Raw genomic sequence first — 26,193 nt, 5'->3', positions numbered from 1 at the left:
GACAATTTCTGTTATAAACATGATAGTTAGCTAGTTAGTACAGCGACTAGGTGGCCATGATGAGCTACTGTGAATCAATGTTTTTCATGAACTGTCAGCAAAACAATGGGATGCAGAAGGACAAAGGTAAGTTGGCCCGTGTTGGAACAAGCAACATACATAGAAATCAAGCCTGTAGCCTTAGCCATTATCAAGTTATACTTGTCTGAAAGTTAGTGAGATAGTTATTCAGCAGAAAATTCCTTGTTGTAGGAAGTGTTGTACTGGATACTTTTGGGCTTGGTTATACCTCACTAATACTGGCAAGATGCAATGCATGAAAGTACGGCATGATGTCTGATACAGGATTTTCAATGCTCGATCTTCAACATCTTAGGATGTTGTCAAATGGGACTAATCTTTGTACGCTTTGTAAAACTCCCTTGAGAGCTCCAGTTCTAACACCTGAGTCTCTAGGTCCCTTAATTCTAAATTTGTGTAGCTAGCTACATATGTCATGTACGTATATAGCTACTGTCCTCGCTACTGCCTAAAATCTTAACATTATCGTCATTGGAAAACACCTGAAATAACTACAGAAGTAGCTACATACTAACTAGTTACTCACCATAAACAGACATCCTGCAGGTGGGTACATATGACGAGACATGCAATTAGCTACAAAGATATAGCTACATAGCTATACCGTAACAAGTGTTTACATAGCTACTCACCCCTCAGTTGTCCTCGCCGCTGCGGCGCCGGTTGCTATATTGTAGGGCGGCAGACTGAACAGATTGACGAAAATGAAGTTGGTCCTCTGCTTAGTGCTATTTTCAACGTTGGAGACCACCTACGGAACGGATTGGTTAGTTCAGTGTGAGTGGTCTGCATGGGTACGCAGCCGGGCTAGCCGGCACCATACTCACGTACTGTAAAATCCAAGCAAGCCGGGCGTAAGCGACCAATTATCAAACGGGTTTTATAGTCTACCTGTTATCATAAATCTCGCAACGATGGTACAGTGACGTCGAATTTTCGCCAGGTGATAGCGCCATCTCTGGCCTGTTAGCTAGCTAGTCGCGAAACTGATCAGTGTGTGACGAATAAAACCCCGCCTGAACGTCGTAAACAATCGATTATATAACACCAATATTGTAATATAGGACACGTATACATATCGAACAGCATCGCTACTTTCTAGCCGAGTTTCTAGCATTGATCCTTTTACACCTATGTCTGTTAGTCTGGCGGCGTCCGCCACTTCGCATAAAGAGGAAGGGTCTGGCTCAGGGTCTGGTCACTGTAGGCGTCTGGATTATTATTACTGTGTAAACCTCACAGAGAGTATATAACACAGATAATGGTACAAATGAGTTCTATAATTACAGAGTGGTAGATGTTGAAACACAACATCAAGCTTGATTTCATTAAATTTGTTCATCACATGGTTTTACAGGTACATGTTGTTTGGAGTTGGCTGACTTTACTTGTTGCTTTGGAAAGTAGCTGCTTCCCTCAGAATTATCTTACCATGCTTGATTCTATAACGTTTTCCTTCCTTGTTAAGATTAGCTAGTTCTGCACGAAGTTGTTTGCTCTTTTGTTGTTCTAGTGAAGTCAAGTCAGGTGTGATGAAAGTTTTGGTGACGTGTGATGGGTGCTCTTTGCTTCTCAGGTTCCATCGACTACGAAGGATGGTGAGTGTTTCTTCTCTAGAAGAGAGTGATACCTTGGGTTTATTACCTTGTTTTCCAATACGTATAGCATTAGTGATAGAAGCTGATACACCAATATTCTGGTTGAATAAAGTGGTTAGATTCTGGATGTCTTCTTTTTTCTGGCATGTGCTTCTGTTAAGTTTGATTCGGGAACATTATGTACAATCAGGTTTTGTCTCCTCTTTTCCTTTTCTTTTTCTTCCAATATGATGTCAGCAGTCATCGAAGCAATAGATTTGACAGATAAGGGATGTTTGCTGGAGAGTCGAGTAGAGAGCTCTTGTTTGGGTGGCTGACTACTTACTGTAGAGACATTATCCAAATCTTCTACATCATGGCAGTTTAATTGGTAGGACAGGTCATTTATTGTCTCAGCTAAACTATCAAACCTGTTGGACAAAGTATCCTGTACTGATTTTAATTTGTTTTCAATAGTAGTACAAGTTTCTTTAGTTTTGTCATAGGTGATAAGAGCAGTAGGAAGTTTATTGATACACTCACAACAGAAAAATACAATGTTTTTGGGAAGGTCGCAAAGGTCAACACTTATCCTTGCACAACTTCGGTGCTGATACCTTTCACACCACACACACTCTAGATAGTCATTGACAATTGGTCTATCACAAGTAATACAAGTATCACAATCGTTGATTGGTGTGGTTTCAGGTGAAGTCAAGTAGTGCTCGCGGTCGCGCCTGATTCCTCTAATTACTGGCATGGCAACAGCAATAAAACTTATCACTTCCTCGTCACTGGAGTTGAATCGAGTTAAACCATAGGTTAAACCAACAAACGAGTCACTTTTTCGGTCAAAGAAGAGAGCGAGTCAGTTGCCAACCACTCCCGTGATCACGTGATTCAGTGGAATGGAACGGTAATTAGTTAATTTCACCCAGTGTCACCTCCTTATAAAGACCACCTCCTAACAAAGACCAAATTATAAAAAAACCTACTTTAATGTCTAGATTGCTGCTATCTTGTTTTAGAGTGTATCTCTATACGATAGTCTTATTGACTGCCACTGCCTAGAAAAGTCAGAGTGATATCTGATTTGTGACACAGTAATACCCCCATTCAAAAAAGCTTGGCTATACAATAAAGACATGTTCACATAACTAAATGTAACTGACGACTGAAGGGGCTAGTAATTGGCCACAAAACTAATTAGCTAGTCATTTGGCCACCTATTTTCTCCTCTACAATGAAAAAGGTACCAAATTACTAGATAATTAGAGTTAAAGGGAATTAATTGGGGATGCAGTCAGACTACACGAGTCAAGGATAAAGGACCAATGTTATATAGATTTTAGTTATTTGCTAGTCGTAAGAGTATATAATAGAAACCAAGAGTGTCGAATGGTGTATTAGCCCATTATTAATGATTGCATAAAGTAACAGATATTTCAGTAATTGTTTGTTTATGCGAAATGGTAATTTGAAATGCGTACATGGCAACGGGTCTTTGTTCACCAGTTTTCCGTGTTATTCAACCAAGTATTCAACAGTTATTGTACAAAGAAAGTGTAGTAAGGACCCAAGATAACTCCAGCTCGCTAAAGCAACGGTTGCACCAACGAGCGTGTTGCCACACCTTCAGAGATCCGCTTTGGCAGTGCCAGAACTTTAACATTAGCCAATTCCCTTTAATGATATCACATTTTCGCTTAGTTTAGTGGCCGAATTGGGATAAATACAGCAACCCTTAATGGCAATGAAAACGAACTATTACTGAAATATCAGTGTTACTTTATGCAATCATTAATCACGGGGTAATACACGCGTTCGATACTCTTGGTTTCTATTATATACTCTTGCTAGTAGCTATACGTATTAACATTCATTTCTTGGCCTCAACTCCTTTAGTTGCTTAGTTTTGTGGGCACATCTTTTTGGTACAACAGTTATTTTTGCATGGGGATATTGTTGTATCAAATCTACAGCATGTGGCACACAATTAAGACCTTCCTATGAGGATGCACTCTAAATCAACAAGGTAGCAATTAAAAGTAAAATGGTCTTTATAAGAGGTGGTTTTTGTTGGGAAGTGGTCTTTCTAAAGAGGTGATAATTAGGTGATTACTGTTTCATTCCATTCTACTGAATCCAGACATCCCGGTCACTCTAGCATTACAGAGTTGTAACACTAGTATTTTTAAAAATTGTTAGTTTAAAAAATGAAATAGGGATCTATGCAATAAAAAGTAGTGAAACAAGAGAGGAATGATGGTATTACAGCATAGATCGATGGAAAAGTTCCTACTTTGGCATTGAGCAAAATTATAGCTAATGTGCCAAAGTAGGGACTTTCCCATCGAGCTATGCTGTAATACCATCATTCATCTCTTGTTTCACTACTTTTTATTGCATGGATCCCTACTTCATTTCTAAATTAACAATTTTTAAAATACTAGTTTGTTTAGTTTTTTGTTGTAGCACAGCTAGCTAGTTACAGCTTATTAAAGTACTGTGCCAAAATTGGAGCCTGTAGTAGTGTACATAGCTTACCTTTGATCGTAGTAGCAGTGACGCTCAGATCTATGACCTGCATTCTCAGTACGATAGTCCCCATTCTATTCACCCTGGCCGGAAGTTGTTCGAATGAACAGGCCCTTTCAGTTGTCTGGAGCTTAGTCTCGACTAACAGGATGAAGTAATACAAAGCACTATCGAATCACATGAATCACTCGCTGATCTCGCCGTCCGGCACTCAGTGGCTGAGTCAGTGTGTTCAGAGGAACAAGCCGTCGAGTATTAGTCCTTCTCAAGTCTCTTCGTCAATTGCAGTCCAGACATTGGCAAAAGTCAAAGTGACAACTAATGTTTCTCGTGCAACACTTGAAATTATAAGTGCCCCGCTCTTTCAGCAGCATAAGCGCCTTCTGAAATAATTTTGTGGTGTCTACAAAAAAAGTGTTGATACGGAAAATTAACACCTCGGTATAGTTTCAATGCTTGAAGAAGAAAACGACTTACCTGATTGAAGATAAAAGAAAATACAAGGTGCACAGGGCATACACTCGTCGGAACCCCAAAAGGCACATCCCACCGGTGAGTTTGTTGTTGTGGTGTAAAATGGTGACCGTGCGCTGCTTAGTTTGGGCTCTAGGCTTGCGACTGTGGTCAGGCAGTGAGTGAGGTAGTGAGTGAGGCAGTGAGACTAAAATTGGAGTTTTGACGATTTTTAAAAATTTTATATCCAGCCACCTGTAAGTACTTTGTTGCAAGTATTTAATGCTGTTTACGTATTATATGGACTAGTACTATTCCGTAAAGATGATTTTCGCCACGTAAAATGTCTGCAGGATGATTTTTAGAGGCGGAATTTTGGGTGGCGCGCGAAACATTCACCACAATCCCTACTTAAACAGTACGACTGTACCGTTTGATAAAAATGTTTGTAAAACATTGCTTATGTATACCCACCATTAATTTCAGCTAGAAGGGACATAAAAGTGATGCACTGAAATTGTAACTTGATGTATTTTTTTTCCTCCTTGAGCCACTTCTTCTCTTTCTCTTTTCATTATCACCAACTAAGTTGCAGGTCCCTATAATTACCTTAACTATAATGTATCACATAAATTAGAATTATGTGATGTCATTAGCTCACAAGTTGCACGGAGTGCTAAAGTGCTCTCCCTAATGGCTAGTGTAAATACCAGGAGTCAGAAACATGATGTAATTAAAGCATGAAGAATACAAAAAAATGTGGATTTAATAGCTATGGTTGTTGTAAAGATTGTGCTGTGGGTGCCTCGCTATCATAAGAAGGGTGTGATAGTGCTACGCCTCCCCCCTCATACCACCCATCAAACCCAACCTCTTGATTGTTGTGTTTTCTCTCCACTGAAGTTGCAGTGGAGGATTGCTTGCCATGACTTTACCCAGAAGAACCCTGGATCTGCTGTAAAAAACCCAAGTCTTTTCAGCAAATCATGGCTCAATGCTTTGTTACCAACTAATCTGGTATATAGGGAGTTAGTCTTTGTATAGTCTATAGTGATTAGAATGGCTAGCCACTAGGTACAGTAGTTAGTATGTTACCATTGATTTTTGAGGATTAAAAAAGCAGCACCCCTAGGATTAGGAAAAGTGCCTCCTAGGATTAGGTTAGGGTAAGGGTAAGGGTTAGGCACTCCATTTTTATAGCTAGAATAACTCAATCTTGTATGAGTGCATACAGTAGCAAAGCGGTAGTGCATGAGACTGATCCAGGGGTTGCTGGTTTGACTCTACTTTGGATCATGATGTTTTTTCATTTGGCCCATTTTCAGCCACATCTTTTCTAAATTCACTCAGTAAGCAATTTGAATAAGCTCATGGTTGCAGTGGGTACTATATGTCCATTCAACAAAAGAAGCAAAGGACATGCCAATACAGCATGTTTCAAAAATGCTTTGTCAACCAGCAAGAAACAGCTCTATCGTAATCCACCCCTTTTCACTGAGTCCATAAATGGTTCCAGGGACTTCACCTCTTTTCCATGAATGGCATAGCTTCTTCACACCATAGGTGCACTGACGTGGCCAGCAGCACTACCACAGGCTACCATCATCACCTGTCCCTTCCTCCCTGTAGAGTGTAGACCTTGTATATATACACCTTCTTACTGCCCCTAGCAGTCACCACATTTAGTGCCTTTGTCAATGTTGTAAATTTGATGTGGTGATTTCAACAAGTCATTCTTGGTCATGAAATAGCACCCCATTGTCTCAGAGTTTACAGCATCCATGGCAGTATTGTCTCCTTCCTCAGTGTGAGGTCATCCTGTCTTTCCAAAAGCTTTCTCTACCAATCTTCGCTGATCTTATCTTCCTTAACATTTCCTTACTTCCTTATCACAAGCAACTCTCTCTACAATGGCCAATACCTGCTTCCTCATCTTCCCATAACCAGCTGAAGCACATTCTTTAAAAATGTTCCAAGAGCAATTGCATTCATGTATGACACTGGCCCTGGCTTCATGCCATGACTGCTAAATCTGTTTTGAAGTATGGTATATATCTTGGACATCATGCATCTGTGCTGCATCATGAACACTGCTCTACCCAGATACCACGGTCTCTATTTCCTTTTTCATCTGCTCAGGCATATATTGCTTCCTCTTCTTCCTTGGGAGTGGCGAATATCTGCTTACATTTCCATTTTGCTTTGGCTTTCTTTGACAGCAAGACATCCTTTAAAAACAAAACAATGTAATGACACAAACTCAACAGTAATTTTGAGTTTGTGTAATGCCATACAAGGTGAAATAGTGACAAAAACTTTAATTCATCATTAGCACTGCTATTTTCATTAGTTGAATAACTTTGTAAACTTCTTATAATTTTTTTTGCACTGACATTCGATAATTGGTACTGTTGAATAATCAGTCTTTTATGCAAAAGCAGCCCTTTTGCACCCTAACTGAGTGTTTTTGTGCTGAACAGTACTTTTCTAATATATATATAGCTAAGTAAACCAACACAACTCACCAACCTTGGCAGCTATGCAAGTGACTTCAACTTTCACTGAAAACGGAGTCATTTAGGCCAATGAAAGTTCAGTCCAAGACTGCCCAATTACCTACTGAACCGATCAAGGATGGCCAACCATTTTCTGCTAAAAGAAAGATCGATATGCTCTAACAGAACAGTCAGCTACTCTAATAGAACAGTCAAAGTGCTTCTGAAAAAGGGTACCAAAAAGGTTCAAAAATTCATCTGGCTTGGGAAATCGAACCTGCACCTATGTATCAATGAAATGTAATCTGCACCATTCTACCACATGTTCACTCATTGTTTTAGTGGCTTATAAAGGGTTTTTAAATGTTCTGCAGTATAATTATGATCATAATAGACTAGTTTATTTGTGACCGGATTTGCAAAAAGGGGTCTTCCACACTCATCCAATTCTATGAACTTGGGAGATCATAACTAGTGTTCAGCTAACATATAAACCTGACATTTTCTCTATCCATTAAGCTATGTTGGTGCTTACTACTGGTAAAATTTTAAATCGATAGCTTTTCCAATCTTAAGTTATTAATCGTCAGGGTTGGTAAATTGGATGTGTGTGGAAGACCTCATTTCACAAATCCGGTCAAATTTAAGGACTTTAAAAATGCAATTAGTATTAATTGCATATGACATAGCAACTGGATGCTGTGGATGCCCATAAAAATGTATTGAAACCATTGGGAAAACGATGATAATTGATTATTAAATCACTGTTACTTACAAAGTATACAATATACTGTAATTCTCTGTACACAGAACAAAACTACATTAATTTCTCTTTCACTTTGTGGTTGTCTACTGTGAATAGAGTAAAGGATGAGCGAGTTATAGAGCCACAAAATTGCTGAATAATGCTTTCCATGGCTGATAATCATGAGTTTGTACTTGAAAACCACTCAGAACTGATAGGCAAAGCTTTGTAGTAGAGTTTTCCATGGATCACATCAAAGATAATCGACTTTACGGGCCAACAAGCAAACACCATGTTTAGCAAGTCAGCAAACTCTATCCAGGTGATCCTAACACTTGTTTTAGTATTGTTGTTCCATGTACTGTAAACAGCAGCCATGCACCGCATCACTGAGCCACATACATAAATCTATAAAAATAACATTATGATGAGTTGATATGATATTATCCAATGCAATGTTTTGTGACATCTATATAATACTTGGTTCACAATCTATAGCAATAGACCAGTTCATTTAATGTGAAAGTATTTTAATTGCTCTTTGTACAATACTGGATGCTGTGGTTAGCCATAATAATATGTAGAAACCAGTGGAAATGGACAACCATGGGCACTAAATCCTTTGTTACACAGAAATTAAAGAAGATATCTGAGTTTTCAAAACAGCATGGAAAACTAAATTACTGTAATTTCTATACCTGATGATGGTTGTCTACTGCTTCTAGGTGTAGCGATTGGCGAGTAATAAGCCGCTTAAGTTGAAAACGCCTGGAGAAAAAGTTGTCCAGTAACAAAGCATGCAAGCGAGTGCTTGTTTCTATGAAGGAGTTTTGGGTGCCAAAATACTCATCATTTGTAATCTCCAAAAATGAAACTCCAAAATTTTCTGAGGGGAGCATGCCCCAGATCTCCCTAGCTTTGCATGCATATGCATTTTGCTGCTTTGCACATGCATTGCCATACAATGTCAGATCAACTTTGACTTTGATCTGACATAATGTCAGATCAATGAAGACTAGTTATAGTCTGCTCTGCAGCTAATGGATGATTACTTCCAGCAACTTTATTGCTTAAACTAGTGATGAAAACAAACCCATCATTTATTACATTCGTACTCTAGTAAAACAATGAAGCAATCAGTCACAATGTATCACAATAGTAGTATTGTAGGGTGGGCATACTCACCCACATGTCTCACCCCATGCAACCAGCACAAAATACGAGTCCTTCCTTAGTGCAGTCTACATACATTTGGTTTAAAAACTGTTTCGAAAGTGCATATATGTATCTTGCTAGCTAATAATACACTACTCTGCTGTTCCTACAGCTTATTTCATTAGTCTAATACTACTGCATGAATGATATGATTGAAGTTAGAAATAAAACTACCTACACTTCCTCTCCTGTACTTGTACACAACTCTTTATACTCCAGCCTGACTCTTAAGATAGTCGTATGGCTTAATGCAGTCATAACTGAATCTTTCATCTCCAACCGACTTGTCTAACACCAGAGAATCTAATTTTCATCTATCGCTTTTGGTTATTAAGCAGCATGCAGAATCCATGCTGTTTCCTGTCATGAAAAATAGACTGGATCTCGTTCCTCGTGTTCCTTTCTTCCCCACCTAAAATTTGAATCACGTCATGCTGTGCATTAAATCATTAAACAGAAAGGATCAAAACTACTTGGATCCCGTGATGTAATTATTGAACTTATTTCAATATCAGCTGCTGATTTACACCAAACATATGGTGCTGCCAAGGTATGCACTACTTGTTTCTTGTTCGTAGTAGCAATAGAGAGTGGGTGCCACTGTCCTATGAAAATTTGGGTAGGCACGTGCCCACGCAGGCCAGGCCCACCCTTGGCTGCACCACTGGGTTTTATTTTCTTTTTACTACTAGTAAAGTATCTCACAAGAGTCCTGGCTTCATCTGATAAGTAAGACAATAGATTGTTCAGCAGTAACAAGATTACATAAGGCTTTATTGCAACGTTGATTTGATTTGATTTATTGTTTAAACTCGATGCAATCGGCTTAAGCTGTTCTTCCTTGTAGGAGTGGTACAAACAGTTACATAGTACAAAAATGAGACATACATGCAGTCATATAGTACAAAGATGAGACATTAACACATAAGAATAAAAACTGCAAAACAAAAATGGAAAAGTTCAAAAACAAAATTGATAATTCTTATTTTTACAGATAATTAGCATGAAGTATGTATCTATGAGTTCAGTACTTCTTATAATGACTTACTAAATAAGAGCAAGAGTTCTTAATATTATTTAGGAGAGTATCCAATGCTGTATTGCCCCTTCAAAACCTACTGCATAATAATGTTATGCAATAGTCATCATCACCAAACGTGCTAACTTGCGAACTATAAGGGCCTTGAAGTGCTTGCAGGCCTTCGCTTTGGTATATCAACGCCCATCAACAAGTCTTTCATGGCAAAGCCATGTGTTGGAGTTTACTGAAATTATACAGATATGTTACACAATGTTGCACAATTATTACGCAGTGCATTTTGAAGGGGTAATACAGGCGTTGGATACTCTCCTAAATATATATATATTATGAACTCTTGATAAGAGTCATGCATATCACATCTCTGTGTACCATCATACAGTATGATAGCAGGAAGTTTGGGTTTTCTGGCCAAAAATATCACCCAAAAAACCAGCTTCATAATACCATCCTAGTGCCTTGGCAGTATTGGTTATGTATAACCAAGCCCAAAGTGCCTTCAGTCAATAGATTGTTACGAATTTTTTTTAAATTTTATTCAATGGAATTTTCTACTGACTAACTGCCTGCCTGCCTGCCTGCCTGCCTGCCTGCCTGCCTGCCTGCCTGCCTGCCTGCCTGCCTGCCTGCCTGCCTGCCTGCCTGCCTGCCTGCCTGCCTGCCTGCCTGCCTGCCTGCCTGCCTGCCTGCCTGCCTGCCTGCCTGCCTGCCTGCCTGCCTGCCTGCCTGCCTGCCTGCCTGCCTGCCTGCCTGCACACCTTCAGGCAAGCGTAACTTGATAACAGCTAGGGCTACAGGCTTGATTTACTCACTGTTCGACATCGCTTTGTCTCGAGATGTGCCTTCTGGCATACCTCAGTACGTACAATGCATGCATCATGGACTTACCTTTGTGTCTTATTTCTTTTTACAGATAGCCCAAGGTGTTGATTCGTGGTAGCACGATGCATGGCTTCCATATACATTTTCTATGGTGACTGGATTTATCACAGGGTGCTTCTTCATTTTTAATGCTGTGCCATAATGGGCTGAACAAAGCTGATAGCGAAGCATAATGGCCACTTCACCTTAGAGTCAGTAATTGATAGCTGGGACGTGTATTCAGATGAAAACATTAACTCTGGTGCCATCCTTTCTTTTGATGTAGTACACCAGTCGTAATAATGTTACAAAAAAAGTAAACAAACAAATATAAGAAAAAATTAAGAATTTTCAGTTGATTAGAGATCATAGAAAAAGTAGGGAAACAAGGGAGGTCGCCTACACCTGAAGATATACTAGTGAACATTTAATCCCTAATACAGGGTAAATGCTCACTAGTATATCTGCAGGTGTAGGTGACCTCCCTTGTTTCCCTACTTTTTCTACGATCCCTAATTGAAGGCCTGAGCCTATTATGCTCAACATTTTACTTTCCAGATTTTCCCCAAAAAACTCCCCTATTATTCTTTTTTTATTCTTGTATATATATCTATCCTATTATTCCATAATAATGCTCATTTAGATTCTATGGCTAGTCGCTTAGTTTTCAAGATGCTGCTATAAGCAGTTTTGCCAGAATTAATTAATAGCCATAAATGAAGTATTTTTCTAGCCATAAATAGTTACAACAGACTTAGAGTATCTGCAGACTTAGAATATCTGCAGTAATAATCTGAGTGTTTTCAATAATACTATTAGTGTATTAACTTTAAAAAAGCTACATGCTAAGTTAGGTAGATAATGCATGTTGCTGGGGATCAAGTCACCGCTGGGTCTAGCATTCTTCAACGTTTTAGTTACATGTTTATGACTCCCTGTATTCACAGGCTTTACCCTTCTCACAGGTCCCTAGTGGGATAGCATTCACAGAGAGACAGACAGAATAATAATAATATCAATGTGTTCAAAGACTTGAAGAAGATACACTGGTATAAGATGCACAAGTTTCAGAATAGCTCAGGTACATCCCTGATGCTGGCTGCAGATTGTTAACATGAAACGATCTGACTGCTCTATTAGAATATTTGAGCATTCTAGAGTATATTGATCTTTTAGAGACTTTTCAGCAAGCACTCTGATAATAATGCCAGCTATATATCATTCTTAGTAACTTAACTCTTTCTACTAGCTAATCAAGAATAGACACACCCTTTACTTCCACTGATTATTCCTGAGAACATCCGATAATTCTAAAATTGTGACCGGATTTAGTAAAATCAACCATATGGGCACAAGAGCCAAAGATGAGATATCACCAGCATGAAGTTGCTGCAATATCAGGCTAATGATTTCCATATCAAACTCGCCTTTAACTTGTCGGGTCTGATTTTGGTGGGCTGTTTCTGGCGGCCTGTATAACCACGCCAGACGTCTGTACAGGTCTGTGAACAACAGGGAAGTACTTAGGGGGGTTCATACACTCTGGACAGATGAGCAGAGAGCTGAATGTGTGATGTATGTCTGTTTTGTGAGATTTCAGTCTATTTCCTGCCCCTGACGGGTTGTTTTGTGGGTCTGGTGCCTTCCTTGTCCATTTTGTAGTCTATCTCTTGCCCACCCTCCGCAGGACTCTTGATACAGCAACACAGGTGAAAAAACCTATCTAAAATGGTAGAAAACTCTACAGGGATTACCTTGGCCATGAGGTGTTCTTAAAGGTTGTGAATTGCTCCATCTTTGGTGAAACATCTATACATGTAGCTGCCAAGGCTGGTGATTAAATTATTAAAATACTTTTTTCTCTGAATCAACAATACGACCATAAGGGTGATTTTCCAAAATCCAGTCATAATTATGCCTATAACCATCCTACTCACAAAATTGGTGACCTATTATTCTAAAAATTATGCCAGCATATTAGATGCAGGCATAACTTAAAATTCCTTATACTTGTTTATTTTAATGCACTTGCAGTATGTTTACTGGTGTTGAAATCACCTTTGGCTCCCTGGTGCATTGTGATAAAAGGCTTGGTCGATTTCCACCTCCATCATTATGCTATAAGACTGGAAGAAATGGCAGCTGGAAATGTAATGCTGAATTGCATTGTAAGTTTCATATCTGTATTGAGAAATATAGTTTACCTTTGTGTTACACAGCAAGGTTCAATACAAAGATGCAGTTTGTATTCAAAGAGCCTGCAGCAGCTACTAATCCACTTTTTCAACTGAACATAAATTGGTCATTAAAATCATTTCCACATCATTCATCCTTCATTAGCCACATTAAAATAAATGAAAATAATTGTGGCTTGCACAAAATAATAAATTTTGCTGATCAAGGGTAAGTATATGTACGTATATATATATATCATAAATCTACTAACAATGTCTTTCACTTTGTGTAGGTCACGGTGTGTACACTCCTCGTCATTAGCAAGCATCGACACTTATTATTGTAATAATAGATATCAAAATGGTTTGGTGTTTGATGGAACTAACAGAGTGGCAAGACTTTGTGCATTTGACATAGCTACAGGAAACTGTACATGTGAAGGTTATCCATTATTCAATAATCTCTTAAGAATAAGTCTTAAGAATCTTACATGGAATATATACAAAGACCAAAATAAGCCTGCAAATTAGAATTGCAAATTATATAACAATTCAAGCAATCAATATTGTGCTTATTAAAAACTTCGTTTTTACCTGTTACTTGTATTACTTTTGTTGTGTTCCACCTGAGTAAATTATGTATTCATATTTAATGAACTACTACCATGTGTACTGTCTTCTCTAATTTATTCTTGATATTACTGAGCACATGTATCACTAGCTGTAAAACTTTAGCATATATGCAATTGTATAATTGTTTGTATGTGTTCACATGTACATACATATTTTAAATTCATCATCATCTTTAGGCAGTTGTGAGATTATTCCTATAAACCCTACAACCCTGATGTCTACTGGTGGTACACTGCCTAATGACATGAAGAATGTGACAATAAACTGTAGTTGTAATGGAGGGCATGATGATAACGTCTGGTGGTTTTTTCCTAATGGCAGTAGACTTTATGATTACTATTATACCTCAAATGTCAAGCCTTACATAACACAAGGCTACAAAGAGATGTCTTCAGTGTTAGTTATTCCAACGTTTAATTACCCTTTTGCTGGCACATACACTTGTGGAATTGGAACTTCATTTCCTCCTAGTATTATGGCTATCATTGAACTCAGTGAGTGTAGTACTTACATATATACGTATTATACTTAATTGCAAGTTTAACCCAGGTCAAGCAGTTAATATTACGACACATGCCAGAAAGAGCTGTAATCTATAACCAATGCATGCACATGATCATTGACGTGACCTAATTTGGCAGCAAAAATTGAAGGAGAAAGACGAAGTCTCAGATTTTGACTGCAAGAGGAGCAGTGGTGATTCTAAACCTGACCTACAGGAGGGGCCAAGTAGGGCACAGCATGGCTATTGTTTTATGGCTGTAATATAAAGTAGAAATTCAGGGGGTCTGGGGATGCAACCCCCAGAAACTGAAGGATTTTTTTCAATTTGAAGGCTTAAAACCAGCCTAAAATTTATATTAAAAACATGAAAATAACTGCTAATCTATGCTGCAACTTTTCTCCAAGATTTTTCAAAACTTATTTTTCAGCACCCCCTTTAGAATCACCTACGTGTTTAGCTATTATTATAGTGAATGTGGATTGCGCACCTGGCTGCTAGTGTACAAACTAGGTAGTTTCACCCACCTGTGCCCACTCCGTAAACTGATCTCGGGCATGCGCCTTATATAGTTGGGGTTTCAGCTGAAACCATTGCAACCCCCCTGTATCCACCACTGATATGCTTATCTTAATTACATCCTTGGGCCTATGAAGGGGATAAAAAAGATGAGATCTGAAAAGTAACTTAGGGTTGAGGTTTGACAAGAACTGATAATTACCAAACTTTCCATGTATGCATAATTTCAGCTATCCATGGAAATTCTTGCATGGTTATTTTAAAGTGTGAGCTGTACATAGCTAACTATTTGCTTATGTCATACAGATGTTAGTAGGAACGAGCAAGGTATGAACATGGCACAGAATATATTATCACTCAAAACCTGACAACATGACAGTATTGATTTACGTACTACTCCAATCCAGCTTGTTTCGGTACTTCTTATTGAGGTACTTACTCTAGTTTACAATTCCTATTTTTCTTACACTTGTACATATTTATACTTTGGATGAGGCTTGATTTTAAATGTTAATTTAAAGACTGAAAATACATACATACTTGTGATTATATATTGTTCCTAACGTTAACACTGCTGTACTTTGTATTGATCATCACAAATTCTATCTCACTGAGGAGCTGTGAGAGTTCTGTGAAATATTTACTTACAACACCTTTTTGCAGAGGCTGATACATCCAGTCAACAGTGTTCAGTAGATGGAAATAGATTAACTGCTACACCAACTACTTCCACCGATGGAGACAAAATAATTTATATTGTGCGGGGTGCTCGAGTTAGATGCTCTTGCTTTGATCAGAATGGACAGAGAATATACAGAAGACAAAAATGGTTTTTCCAAAATGGAAATGTTGTTAGTGATGAAAAACACCACTATATCCCCTATTCCTCATATAGACAATATGTGGCTGTACTAGAACTCCCTTTAATAAACAGCTCTTACAATGGAATATACACTTGTGGAATTGGAGAAGATTTATCAAGCACTATTAATACTGTTGCTGTACAACTTATCACAACTACTATGCCAGGTATATTCAATTGTAGATATGTATAAGTTTCATTGCACAAATCCAGCTATCTGTGTTATTTGCCCTCGGTGCCATTTCTCGGGTCTCTAAATAGCACAGATACCTGGATTTGTGCAATAACTGATTTAGATTATGGTTCAGGCAACTCTAGTCACTGTCAGGAATGGTGGCTTCCTGATCAAATTAGTGCAAAAATAACTCATTGGTAAGCTTCCTAGATGAATATGGTCTTCTTTATGATGGCAATGCTTTCTAGCAACTTACACACTAGCAATGATTTCTGATGGCTGTTGTGACTGGAATCCATTATAGCATGTGACACACATGACAGAAAGTTTTGTCGTGTGTATCTAACCAGTTTAGATACCAAGTATATATGTGTTGTGCTATAAAATAGCTGAGTTAATGCAGTATTTAACATTCATTGCAATTTCTAGTTTCAAAACTACATATACTGTTACAGTACCCACTAAATCTTACCAAAAATACTCTTAAACTTATAATATACATACTTGCAGAAATACTGGTTTGAAAATCAAGCTCCTGAGTCAACTGGCTAATTTAGTTTGAATAGAAAAACCTTTGATTTGCATTTTATATACTGTAACTGTTACATCAGTGTGTGGGCATATTTTTCTCACCATACATATTATTGTAATATATGAGATTTGAAGTATCATTAATTTTGATTTTACACTTTTGTAGTTATCAGCTTAAGACTGGTGAATCATGCATATAAAAATGGAGGAACAGCTTTATTCTCATGTCAAGCTACTGGTGAACCAGTCCCCTTTATTGACTGGTACTTCAATGACACCAAAGTGAACACTACCAACTTTTCAAAATACTTTATATCCTCACCAATATCTACTACTGGCACACAAAGCACACTGATAATTTTAAATGTCTCATTGTTGGATGTAGGAAGGTATACATGTCATGCTACCAATATAGCTGGTAGGGCTACTAGCTCAGGACAGTTAACAGTGAACAGTAAGTAGTAATGACCATATAACTTTATTATTGCTAGTACTGTTGCAGTGACTGTGCATGAATTGTGCATGAATTGTGCATGCATACCAAAAGTTAAAACATACAAGTTTCATAGATTCTGGTTATTAGGCACATGTGTTTACAATTATTTTCAGAGAAACATTTTGTGGCATAAACTATACTTGATAGTGTATGCACTTATAAATGACAGCTGGAGCTTATGCTAGCAGACCGTTATTCATGCCCGCCACATTTTTCAAGTAATTTGGATAGCAATAATCAGTTAATTTTTTGTTTCATATGTATGTGCAGCTACAGTATCCTTATTAGTGTTTGATGGACATGTACCTGGCAAGACATCACAACATCACACTCTAATACACACTTAATAACCAATAACTAGAATCTATAGAATTCAATTCTCCAATCCTGAAGCTGTGACCGCAAATGATTTTATGAAAATAACAATTAATTAATTAATTAAGGACTCTCTTTAGTAAAAATAAATATTATTTTACCTATGGTTCAAGTTGTGTATCCATGCGATCTATATTATTACATTTGTATGCTCGATATATATGTAGGAATATCTTAGTATTGTATTATAGGCTAATTATAATCATAGTGTATTCATAACAATGGTTGTAAGTAGGATCACGTGTGTGTGATTTAATTGGTTATCACGTTCCTACATGGCGCTGCGAGCAGTTTTCAGACTCGTGTAGCCGTCAACGCAACCGTCGTCATCGTCCTTCAAACTCACTACTGGGTTATTGTAACCACTCAACTGGTTCCCTGGTGCCGGTTAGAGGCACCACAGAAGGTGATACTTTGTCATACATTGTGACTGTTCCTTCCGCCATTTTTCTCTCTCCACTTAGCACCAATCTGCCAAGTTCACCCAACCACCAAGAATGCCCTATGTGTTCAGACAAGATGATTTACCTAAGTTAGACATACAAATAGACCGCGGTTCAGACTTTGCTACATGGCAAGCTCAGTGGGAATCGTACATGAGTCTTTTGGGACTGTCAGAAGAAAGTGCAGATAATAAAGTCCAAGCGCTAAGCCTGTGTTTTTCCAGAGAAACTCTCTCTCCATTGTTCAAAATCTCGGCCTTTCTGATACTGAGAAAGCAGACATTGCAGCAATCATAAGCGCCATCAAAAAATATATAGATGGCCACATTAATGAGTCAGTAGAGCGTAGAAACTTTCGTAGACGTAGTCAACAGCCTGGAGAGACCTTCGATTACTTCGTATTAGCGCTTCTCGAACTGGTCAAGACATGTAACGTTTGTTCGAACGATTGTACACGCAAGAACATACGCGATCAAATCATTGAAGGTATCCTCGACGGGGACACAGTTGAAGATCTCTTGCAGGAGAAAGACCTGACCCTTGACAGGGCTATGCAGGTATGCCAAGACCAAGAAGCAGCTAAGAGACAGCAGGCAAGCATGTCTAGCAGATACCATGACTCAGTTGCAGCGTTAAAAAACCCACCGCCATCCCACAGGAAGCCACTCAGCCAGGCAACCTCCAGTCACCCACCTACCTGTTCAGGATGTGGTAACAAGCCTCACTTTGGAGGACGTTCACGGTGCCCTGCCTTTGGCCTGTCTTGTAACATTTGTGGCAAATTGGGTCATTTTGCTAAGGTATGCCGTAGCAAACTGCCACAACCAGATACCACACCAACACCAGTTGGTGCCAACGCCCTGTCACTCCTTTCCACCATCCGTCACGTGACTGCCACTGACCCCGCCCCCAAGATTACTCTCAATAGCTTAATGGAGCTACAGCCGCTACCGTTTTGCCAGACTCAGGGGCAGACATCTCTGCAGCTGGTGAAGAAATACTAGCTCATCTGAATGAACACATTGATAACCTCCTGCCATCCACCACGGTCCCCAAAGCTGCTAATGGTACGGAAATTCACCCTGTGGGAAAACTGCCCATCTGCCTTAAACTCAGTAACACAGAATCCTCCGATGACCTACACATTTATCCAAATGTTTGCGGAATCCTTATATCATGGAAAGCCTGCAAGAACCTCGGTATACTACCAGACTGTTATCCACACCCATCGGCTTCCACTAAAGCTATCTGTACCACAACCCTTGATGAATCACCTATCAACATCATCTCCACTGATGTAGGCACTTCCATGCTCACCAAAGACTCCATAATTAATGAATTCCCCAGAGTATTTGATGGCATTATTAGAGCTATGGATGGTGAGCAATTCCACATCCACTTGACAAGTGATGCCAAACCATTTTATTTGACATCTCCCCAATCTATACCCTTCGCATATCATGATAAGTTAGCTGCAGAACTAGAATTGTTACAGGAACAGCACATCATTGCCCCTGTTACTGAACCGACAGATTGGTGTGCCCCCATTGTAGTTACCCCCAAAAAAAACAGTGACTCTATTCATATGTGTGTGGACTTGTCCCATTTGAACCACTTTGTAAGACGAGAAAGATACCAGTCATGCTCCCCAGCAGAGGCTGTAGCAGACATGGCTGCAAGCAATGCGAAATTCTTTACAGTCTTAGATGCTAGAAAGGGATACCATCAGTGTTCATTAGATGCACAAAGCCAACTTTTGACAACCTTCATAACTCCGTTTGGTAGGTTCAAATACCTTCAGGCCCCTTACGGTATATCATCAATCTCTGAACATTATGATCGACGCATGGCAGAAGCGTTCACAGGACTTAGTGGATTTCGAAGAATTGTTGATGATATTGTTATCTAATCCAAAACAGCCAGCTGTAAAAAAAGTGTGCGGCCCTCAAAAAGGCTATGGTGAAAAAAGATGTGAAATCCAAGGTGGCGGCCAAGAAATGGCTGTGATGGTAGGTTAATGGTAAAAATTTTAATAATAACAATTCAGGTGAATTTTTGTGCTGGTCTTGGCAAAAAATTCATCTAAATTGCCGTTATTAAAATTTTTACCATTAACCTACCATCACAGCCATTTCTTGGCCGCCACCTTGGATTTCACATCTTTTTTCACCATAGCCTTTTTGAGGGCCACACACTTTTTTTACAGCTGGCTGTTTTGGATTAGATTTCACTTCTTTTTGTATTTGTATACCCCAAAGCCGGCCTATGACCGCACTTTTTTAACCTGTCTTTTTTTCTTTTCCACAGGAAGAAGAAAAGATGAAGCAGATGTACTTTAAATATTTCTGATTTTATCAGTAAATGTACAAATTATTTATATATAATACATATATTTATTACAGAACTCTCCATGGAGGTTTCTTTGTAACTGAACACTCTACAAAGTGACTTCTTCTTGCTGCTCTCTCTACAGGGTGAATTGTTTGTAGCTGAACAATATACAAGTAACTTCTTCTAGCTGATCTCTCTACAGGGTGGTTTGTTTGTAGCTGAATTCTGTGCAGGTGATTTGTTTGCAGCTTAGCTCTTTACAGAATGGTTTCTTTGTAGCTCAACTCTCTACAAGGTAACTTCTTCTAACTGATCTTTCTACAGGACAATTTGTTTGTGGCTGAATTTTCTACAAGGTGATTTCTTTGCAGCTGAACTCTCTACATGGTGGTTTCTTTGTAACTGAACTCTCTACAAGGTAATTTCTTCTAGCTGATCTCTCTACAGGGAGATTTGTTTGTAGCTGAACTCTCTACAGGTGATTTGTTTACAGCTGACCACTCTACATGATGGTTTCTTTGTAGCTGAACTCTCCACAAGGTAACTTCTTCTAGCTGATCTTTCTACAGGGTGATTTGTTGTAGCTGAACTCTCTACAAGGAAACTTCTTTTAGCTGATCTCTCTACAGGGAGATGTGTTTGTAACTGAACTCTCTACAGGTGATTTGTTTGCAGCTGAACTCTCTACATGATGGTTTCTTTGTAGCTGAACTCTCCACAAGGTAACTTCTTCTAGCTGATCTTTCTACAGGGTGATTTGTTTGTAGCTGAACTCTCTACAAGGAAACTTCTTCTAGCTGATCTCTCTACAGGGAGATTTGTTTGTAGCTGAACTCTATACAGGTGATTTGTTTGCAGCTGAACTCTCTACATAATGGTTCTTTGTAGCTGAACTCTCTACAAGGTGACTTCTTCTAGCTGACCTTTCTACAGGGAGATTTGTTTGTAGCTGAACTCTCTACAGGTGATTTGTTTGCAGCTGAACTCTTTACATGATGGTTTCTTTGTAGTTGAACTCTCTACAAGGTAACTTCTTCTAGCTGATCTCTCTACAGAGAGATTTGTTTGTAGCTGAACTCTGTACAAGTGGTTTGTTTGCAGCTGAACTCTCTACATGATGGTTTCTTTGTAGCTGAACTCTCCACAAGGTAACTTCTTCTAGCTGATCTTTCTACAGGGTGATTTGTTTGTAGCTGAACTCTCTACAAGGAACCTTCTTCTAGCTGATCTCTCTACAGAGAGATTTGTTTGTAACTGAATTCTCTACAGGTAATTTGTTTGCACCTTAACTCTCTACATGATGGTTTCTTTGTAGCTGAACTCTCCACAAGGTAACTTCTTCTAGCTGATCTTTCTACAGGGTGATTTGTTTGTAGCTGAACTCTCTACAAGGAAACTTCTTCTAGCTGATCTCTCTACAGAGAGATTTGTTTGTAGCTGAACTCTCTACAGGTAATTTGTTTGCACCTTAACTCTCTACATGATGGTTTCTTTGTAGCTGAACTCTCCACAAGGTAACTTCTTCTAGCTGATCTCTCTACAGAGAGATTTGTTTGTAGCTGAACTCTCTACAGGTGATTTGTTTGCAGCTGAACTCTCTACATGATGGTTTCTTTGTAGCTGAACTCTCCACAAGGTAACTTCTTCTAGCTGATCTTTCTACAGGGTGATTTGTTTGTAGCTGAACTCTCTACAAGGAAACTTCTTCTAGCTGATCTCTCTACAGGGAGATTTGTTTGTAGCTGAACTCTATACAGGTGATTTGTTTGCAGCTGAACTCTTTACATGATGGTTTCTTTGTAGCTGAACTCTCTACAAGGTAACTTCTTCTAGCTGATCTCTCTACAGAGAGATTTGTTTGTAGCTGAACTCTATACAGGTGATTTGTTTGCAGCTGAACTCTTTACATGATGGTTTCTTTGTAGCTAAACTCTCTACAAGGTAACTTCTTCTAGCTGATCTCTCTACAGGGAGATTTGTTTGTAGCTGAACTCTATACAGGTGATTTGTTTGCAGCTGAACTCTCTACATGATGGTTCTTTGTAGCTGAACTCTCTACAAGGTGACTTCTTCTAGCTGACCTTTCTACAGGGAGATTTGTTTGTAGCTGAACTCTCTACAGGTGATTTGTTTGCAGCTGAACTCTCTACATGATGGTTTCTTTGTAGCTGAACTCTCTACAAGGTAATTTCTTCTAGCTGATCTGATCTCTCTACAGAGAGATTTGTTTGTAGCTGAACTCTCTACAGGTGATTTGTTTGAAGCTGAACTCTCTACATGATAGTTTCTTTGTAGCTGAACTCTCCACAAGGTAACATCTTCTAGCTGATCTTTCTACAGGGTGATTTGTTTGTAGCTGAACGAAACTTCTTCTAGCTGACCTTTCTACAGGGAGATTTGTTTGTAGCTGAACTCTCTACAGGTGATTTGTTTGCAGCTGAACTCTCTACATGATGGTTTCTTTGTAGCTGAACTCTCTACAAGGTAACTGATGTCTCTACAAGGTCACTAGTTTGTAGCTGAACTCTCTACATGGTGGTTTATTTGTAACTGAACTCTCTACAGGGTGACTTCTTTTAGCTGATCTTTCTAGAGGGTGATTTGTTTGTAGCTGTACTCTCTACAGGTGATTTGTTTGCAGCTGAACTCTCTACATGATGGTTTCTTTGCAGCTGAATTCTCTACAAGGTGACTTCTTCTAGCTGAACTCTCTATAGGGTGATCTTCTCATAGCTGAACTCTCTTCAGGGTGATTCGTTTGCAGCTGAACTTTCTACATGATGGTTTGTTCATAACTGAACACTCTGCAAGGTAACCTCTTCTAGCTTATCTCTTTACAGGATAACTTGTTTCTAGCTGAACTCTGTACATGGTGATTTGTTGGTAGCTAAACTCTCTACAATTCGATTTGTTTGCAGCTGAACTCTCTACATGGTGGTTTCTTTGTAGCTTAACTCTCTACAAGGTAGCTTCTTCTAGCTGATCTCTCTACAGGATGACTTGTTTCTAGCTGAACTTTCTACAGGGTGATCGTTTCGTAGCTGAACTCTCTACAGGGTGATTTGTTTGCAGCTGAAGTCTCTGCATGATGGTTTGTTTGCAGCTGAACTCTCTACAAGGTAACTTCTTCTAGTTGATTTCTCTACAGGGTGACTTGTTTCTAGCTGATCTCTCTACAGGGTGATTTGTTTGTAGCTGAACTCTGTACAGTTTGATTTGTTTGCAGTTGAACTTTCTACATGGTTGTTTCTTTGTAGCTGAACTCTCTACAAGGTAATTTCTTCTAGTTGATCTCTCTACAGGATGACTTGTTTCTAGCTGAACTCTCAACAGAATGATCTGTTCATAGCTGAATTCTCTATATGGTAGTTTCTTTGTAGCTAAACTCTTTACAAGGTGACTTCTTCTAGCTGATCTCTCTATAGGGTGATTTGTTTGTAGCTGAACTATCTGCAGGGTGACTTCTTTTAGCTGATCTTTCTAGAGGGTGATTTGTTTGTAGCTGTACTCTCTACAGGTGATTTGTTTGCAGCTGAACTCTCTACATGATGGTTTCTTTGTAGCTGAACTCTCTACAAGGTAATTTCTTCTAGCTGATCTGATCTCTCTACAGAGAGATTTGTTTGTAGCTGAACTTTCTACAGGTGATTTGTTTGAAACTGAACTCTCTACATGATGGTTTCTTTGTAGCTGAACTCTCCACAAGGTAACATCTTCTAGCTGATCTTTCTACAGGATGATTTGTTTGTAGCTGAACGAAACTTCTTCTAGCTGACCTTTCTACAGAGAGATTTGTTTGTAGCTGAACTCTCTACAGGTGATTTGTTTGCAGCTGAACTCTCTACATGATGGTTTCTTTGTAGCTGAACTCTCTACAAGGTAACTGATGTCTCTACAAGGTCACTAGTTTGTAGTTGAACTCTCTACATGGTGGTTTATTTGTAACTGAACTCTCTACAGGGTGACTTCTTTTAGCTGATCTTTCTAGAGGGTGATTTGTTTGTAGCTGTACTCTCTACAGGTGATTTTTTTGCAGCTGAACTCTCTACATGATGGTTTCTTTGTAGCTGAACTCTCTACAAGGTAACTTCTTCTAGCTGATCTCTATACAGGGAGATTTGTTTGTAGCTGACCTCTCTACAGGGTGATTTTTTTTGTAGCTGAACTTTCTACATACAAAGTGACTTGTTCTAGCTGGTCTCTCTACAGGATGACTTGTTTCTAGCTGATCTCTCTGTAGGGTGACTTGTTTCTAGCTGAACTCTACTGGGTGATCTGTTCGTAGCTGAACTCTCTACAGGATGATTTGTTTACAGCTGAACTATCTACATGGTGGTTTCTTTGCAGCTGAATTCTCTACAAGGTGACTTCTTCTAGCTGAACTCTCTATAGGGTGGTTTTCTCGTAGCTGAACTCTCTTCAGGGTGATTCGTTTGCAGCTGAACTTTCTACATGATGGTTTGTTTGCAGCTGAACTCTCTACAAGGTAACTTCTTCTAGTTGATTTCTCTACAGAGTGACTTGTTTCTAGCTGATCTCTCTACAGGGTGATTTGTTTGTAGCTGAACTCTGTACAGTTTGATTTGTTTGCAGTTGAACTTTCTACATGGTTGTTTCTTTGTAGCTGAACTCTCTACAAGGTAACTTCTTCTAGTTGATCTCTCTACAGGATGACTTGTTTCTAGCTGAACTCTCAACAGAATGATCTGTTCATAGCTGAATTCTCTATATGGTAGTTTCTTTGTAGCTAAACTCTTTACAAGGTGACTTCTTCTAGCTGATCTCTCTATAGGGTGATTTGTTTGTAGCTGAACTATCTGCAGGGTGATTTGAACTCTCTACAAGGTGATGTTTTCTAGTTGATCTCTCTACTCAGTCTGGATGACTTGTTTCTAGCTGAACTCTCTACAGTGTGATCTGTTAAGTTTCTACCTGATCTCTCTATAGAGTTATATCTTGTTTGTATAGCTGAACTCTTTTACATGGTGGTTTTTTGATTGGTTGCTGAACTCTCTCTCCACGGTGACTTGTTTGTACTACAGAGTGACTTGTTTGTAGCTGAACTCTCTACAGAGTGACTTACTTGTAGCTGAACATTGCATAAAGTAACTTGTTTGTAGCTGATCTACGTAGATGAACTCTCTACTAGGTAGCTTTTTTTGTAGCTGAACCCTTTACGCAGTGACTTGTTTGTGACTGAATTCTCTACAGAGTGACTTGTTGTAGCTGAACTCTCTACAAGGTGACTTGTTTATAGTTGAATTCTCTTCAGTGTGACTTATATGTTCTGAATTTCTACAGCAACATATTTGTAGCTGAACTCTGTACAGGATGACTTGCTTGTAGCTGAATTGTCTATAAGATTAACTGTTTGTAGCTGAACTCCCTACAGAATAACTTGCAATGCCAAAGAAATTCTATAATGGAGTAAGTTATAAACGTAGCTGAATGCTTTATTAGGGTGACTGTTCTATTAGAGTATCTCGATCTCGCATATGCTGCACGTAGTTGGCATTGGAATCATAACTCAGTGGTTTGTAATCCGATTCTTCTGTACTACTGCAAGGACTTTCTATGATAATTATTCCAGCTACACACCGATTTTCAGCTCACCGTTCTAAGCAGTTTGGCTGGTAGGCGTGAAAACTAATAGTTTTTTTATTCATAAAAGTCGATCGCGTAATTGTGACATGGGTTGGGTTTTGTGTCATATCTCGATGGCCTTTAACTGGATTCCTTTCAAACCACAAAAAGGCACTCCTACGATAGTTACTCCATCTACATAGCAATTTTCAGCTGATTCCTTCAAGCGGTTTACCCTGTGGGCGTGACAGACCTTCGACCTTATTTTACGCAGATAATCGGTCATAACTCCGTGAATGTTCATCGGATTCCTACCAAACTTGGTACTGAGATTCGCCTTAATGAGCCCTTTAAGTGTGCCAAATTTCAGCCCGCTCCAAGCACGCATTCGTGTTTTATTTCGGATTTTGTAAAGTGTGCGAAAAGAAGTAGAAGAAGAAAAAAACGAAGAAAAAAAACCCAAACTTTGGCCGCTCGTATCTCAGAAATGGCTGGAGCGATTGTCTTCAAATTTGGTATGTGGACTCCCCTACCTCGCCGGCATTTCTGTAGCAACTTTGGTTTT

The 26,193-nt window shown here is 39.0% G+C and overlaps 1 protein-coding gene across 1 annotated transcript in view; it reads left to right on the top strand.

Annotated features, from left to right (window-relative positions):
• Positions 1-712: 712 nt before the first annotated feature.
• LOC136256875 (immunoglobulin superfamily member 10-like) overlaps positions 713-26,193 on the top strand; it is a 40,658-nt gene continuing 15,177 nt past the window's right edge. Inside the window, exons 1-7 of the mRNA XM_066049936.1 lie at positions 713-847; positions 13,039-13,172; positions 13,224-13,407; positions 13,472-13,620; positions 13,988-14,305; positions 15,496-15,861; positions 16,567-16,854. Of these exons, the coding sequence (XP_065906008.1) occupies positions 786-847; positions 13,039-13,172; positions 13,224-13,407; positions 13,472-13,620; positions 13,988-14,305; positions 15,496-15,861; positions 16,567-16,854 (1,501 nt within the window). The 5' untranslated portion in view covers positions 713-785. The remainder of the gene's footprint in view (positions 848-13,038; positions 13,173-13,223; positions 13,408-13,471; positions 13,621-13,987; positions 14,306-15,495; positions 15,862-16,566; positions 16,855-26,193) is intronic.

This window comes from Dysidea avara, chromosome 5 (assembly GCF_963678975.1).
Source record: "Dysidea avara chromosome 5, odDysAvar1.4, whole genome shotgun sequence".
NCBI classification, from domain to species: Eukaryota; Metazoa; Porifera; class Demospongiae; order Dictyoceratida; family Dysideidae; genus Dysidea; species Dysidea avara.
This window is presented reverse-complemented; position numbering and strand designations above follow the sequence as displayed.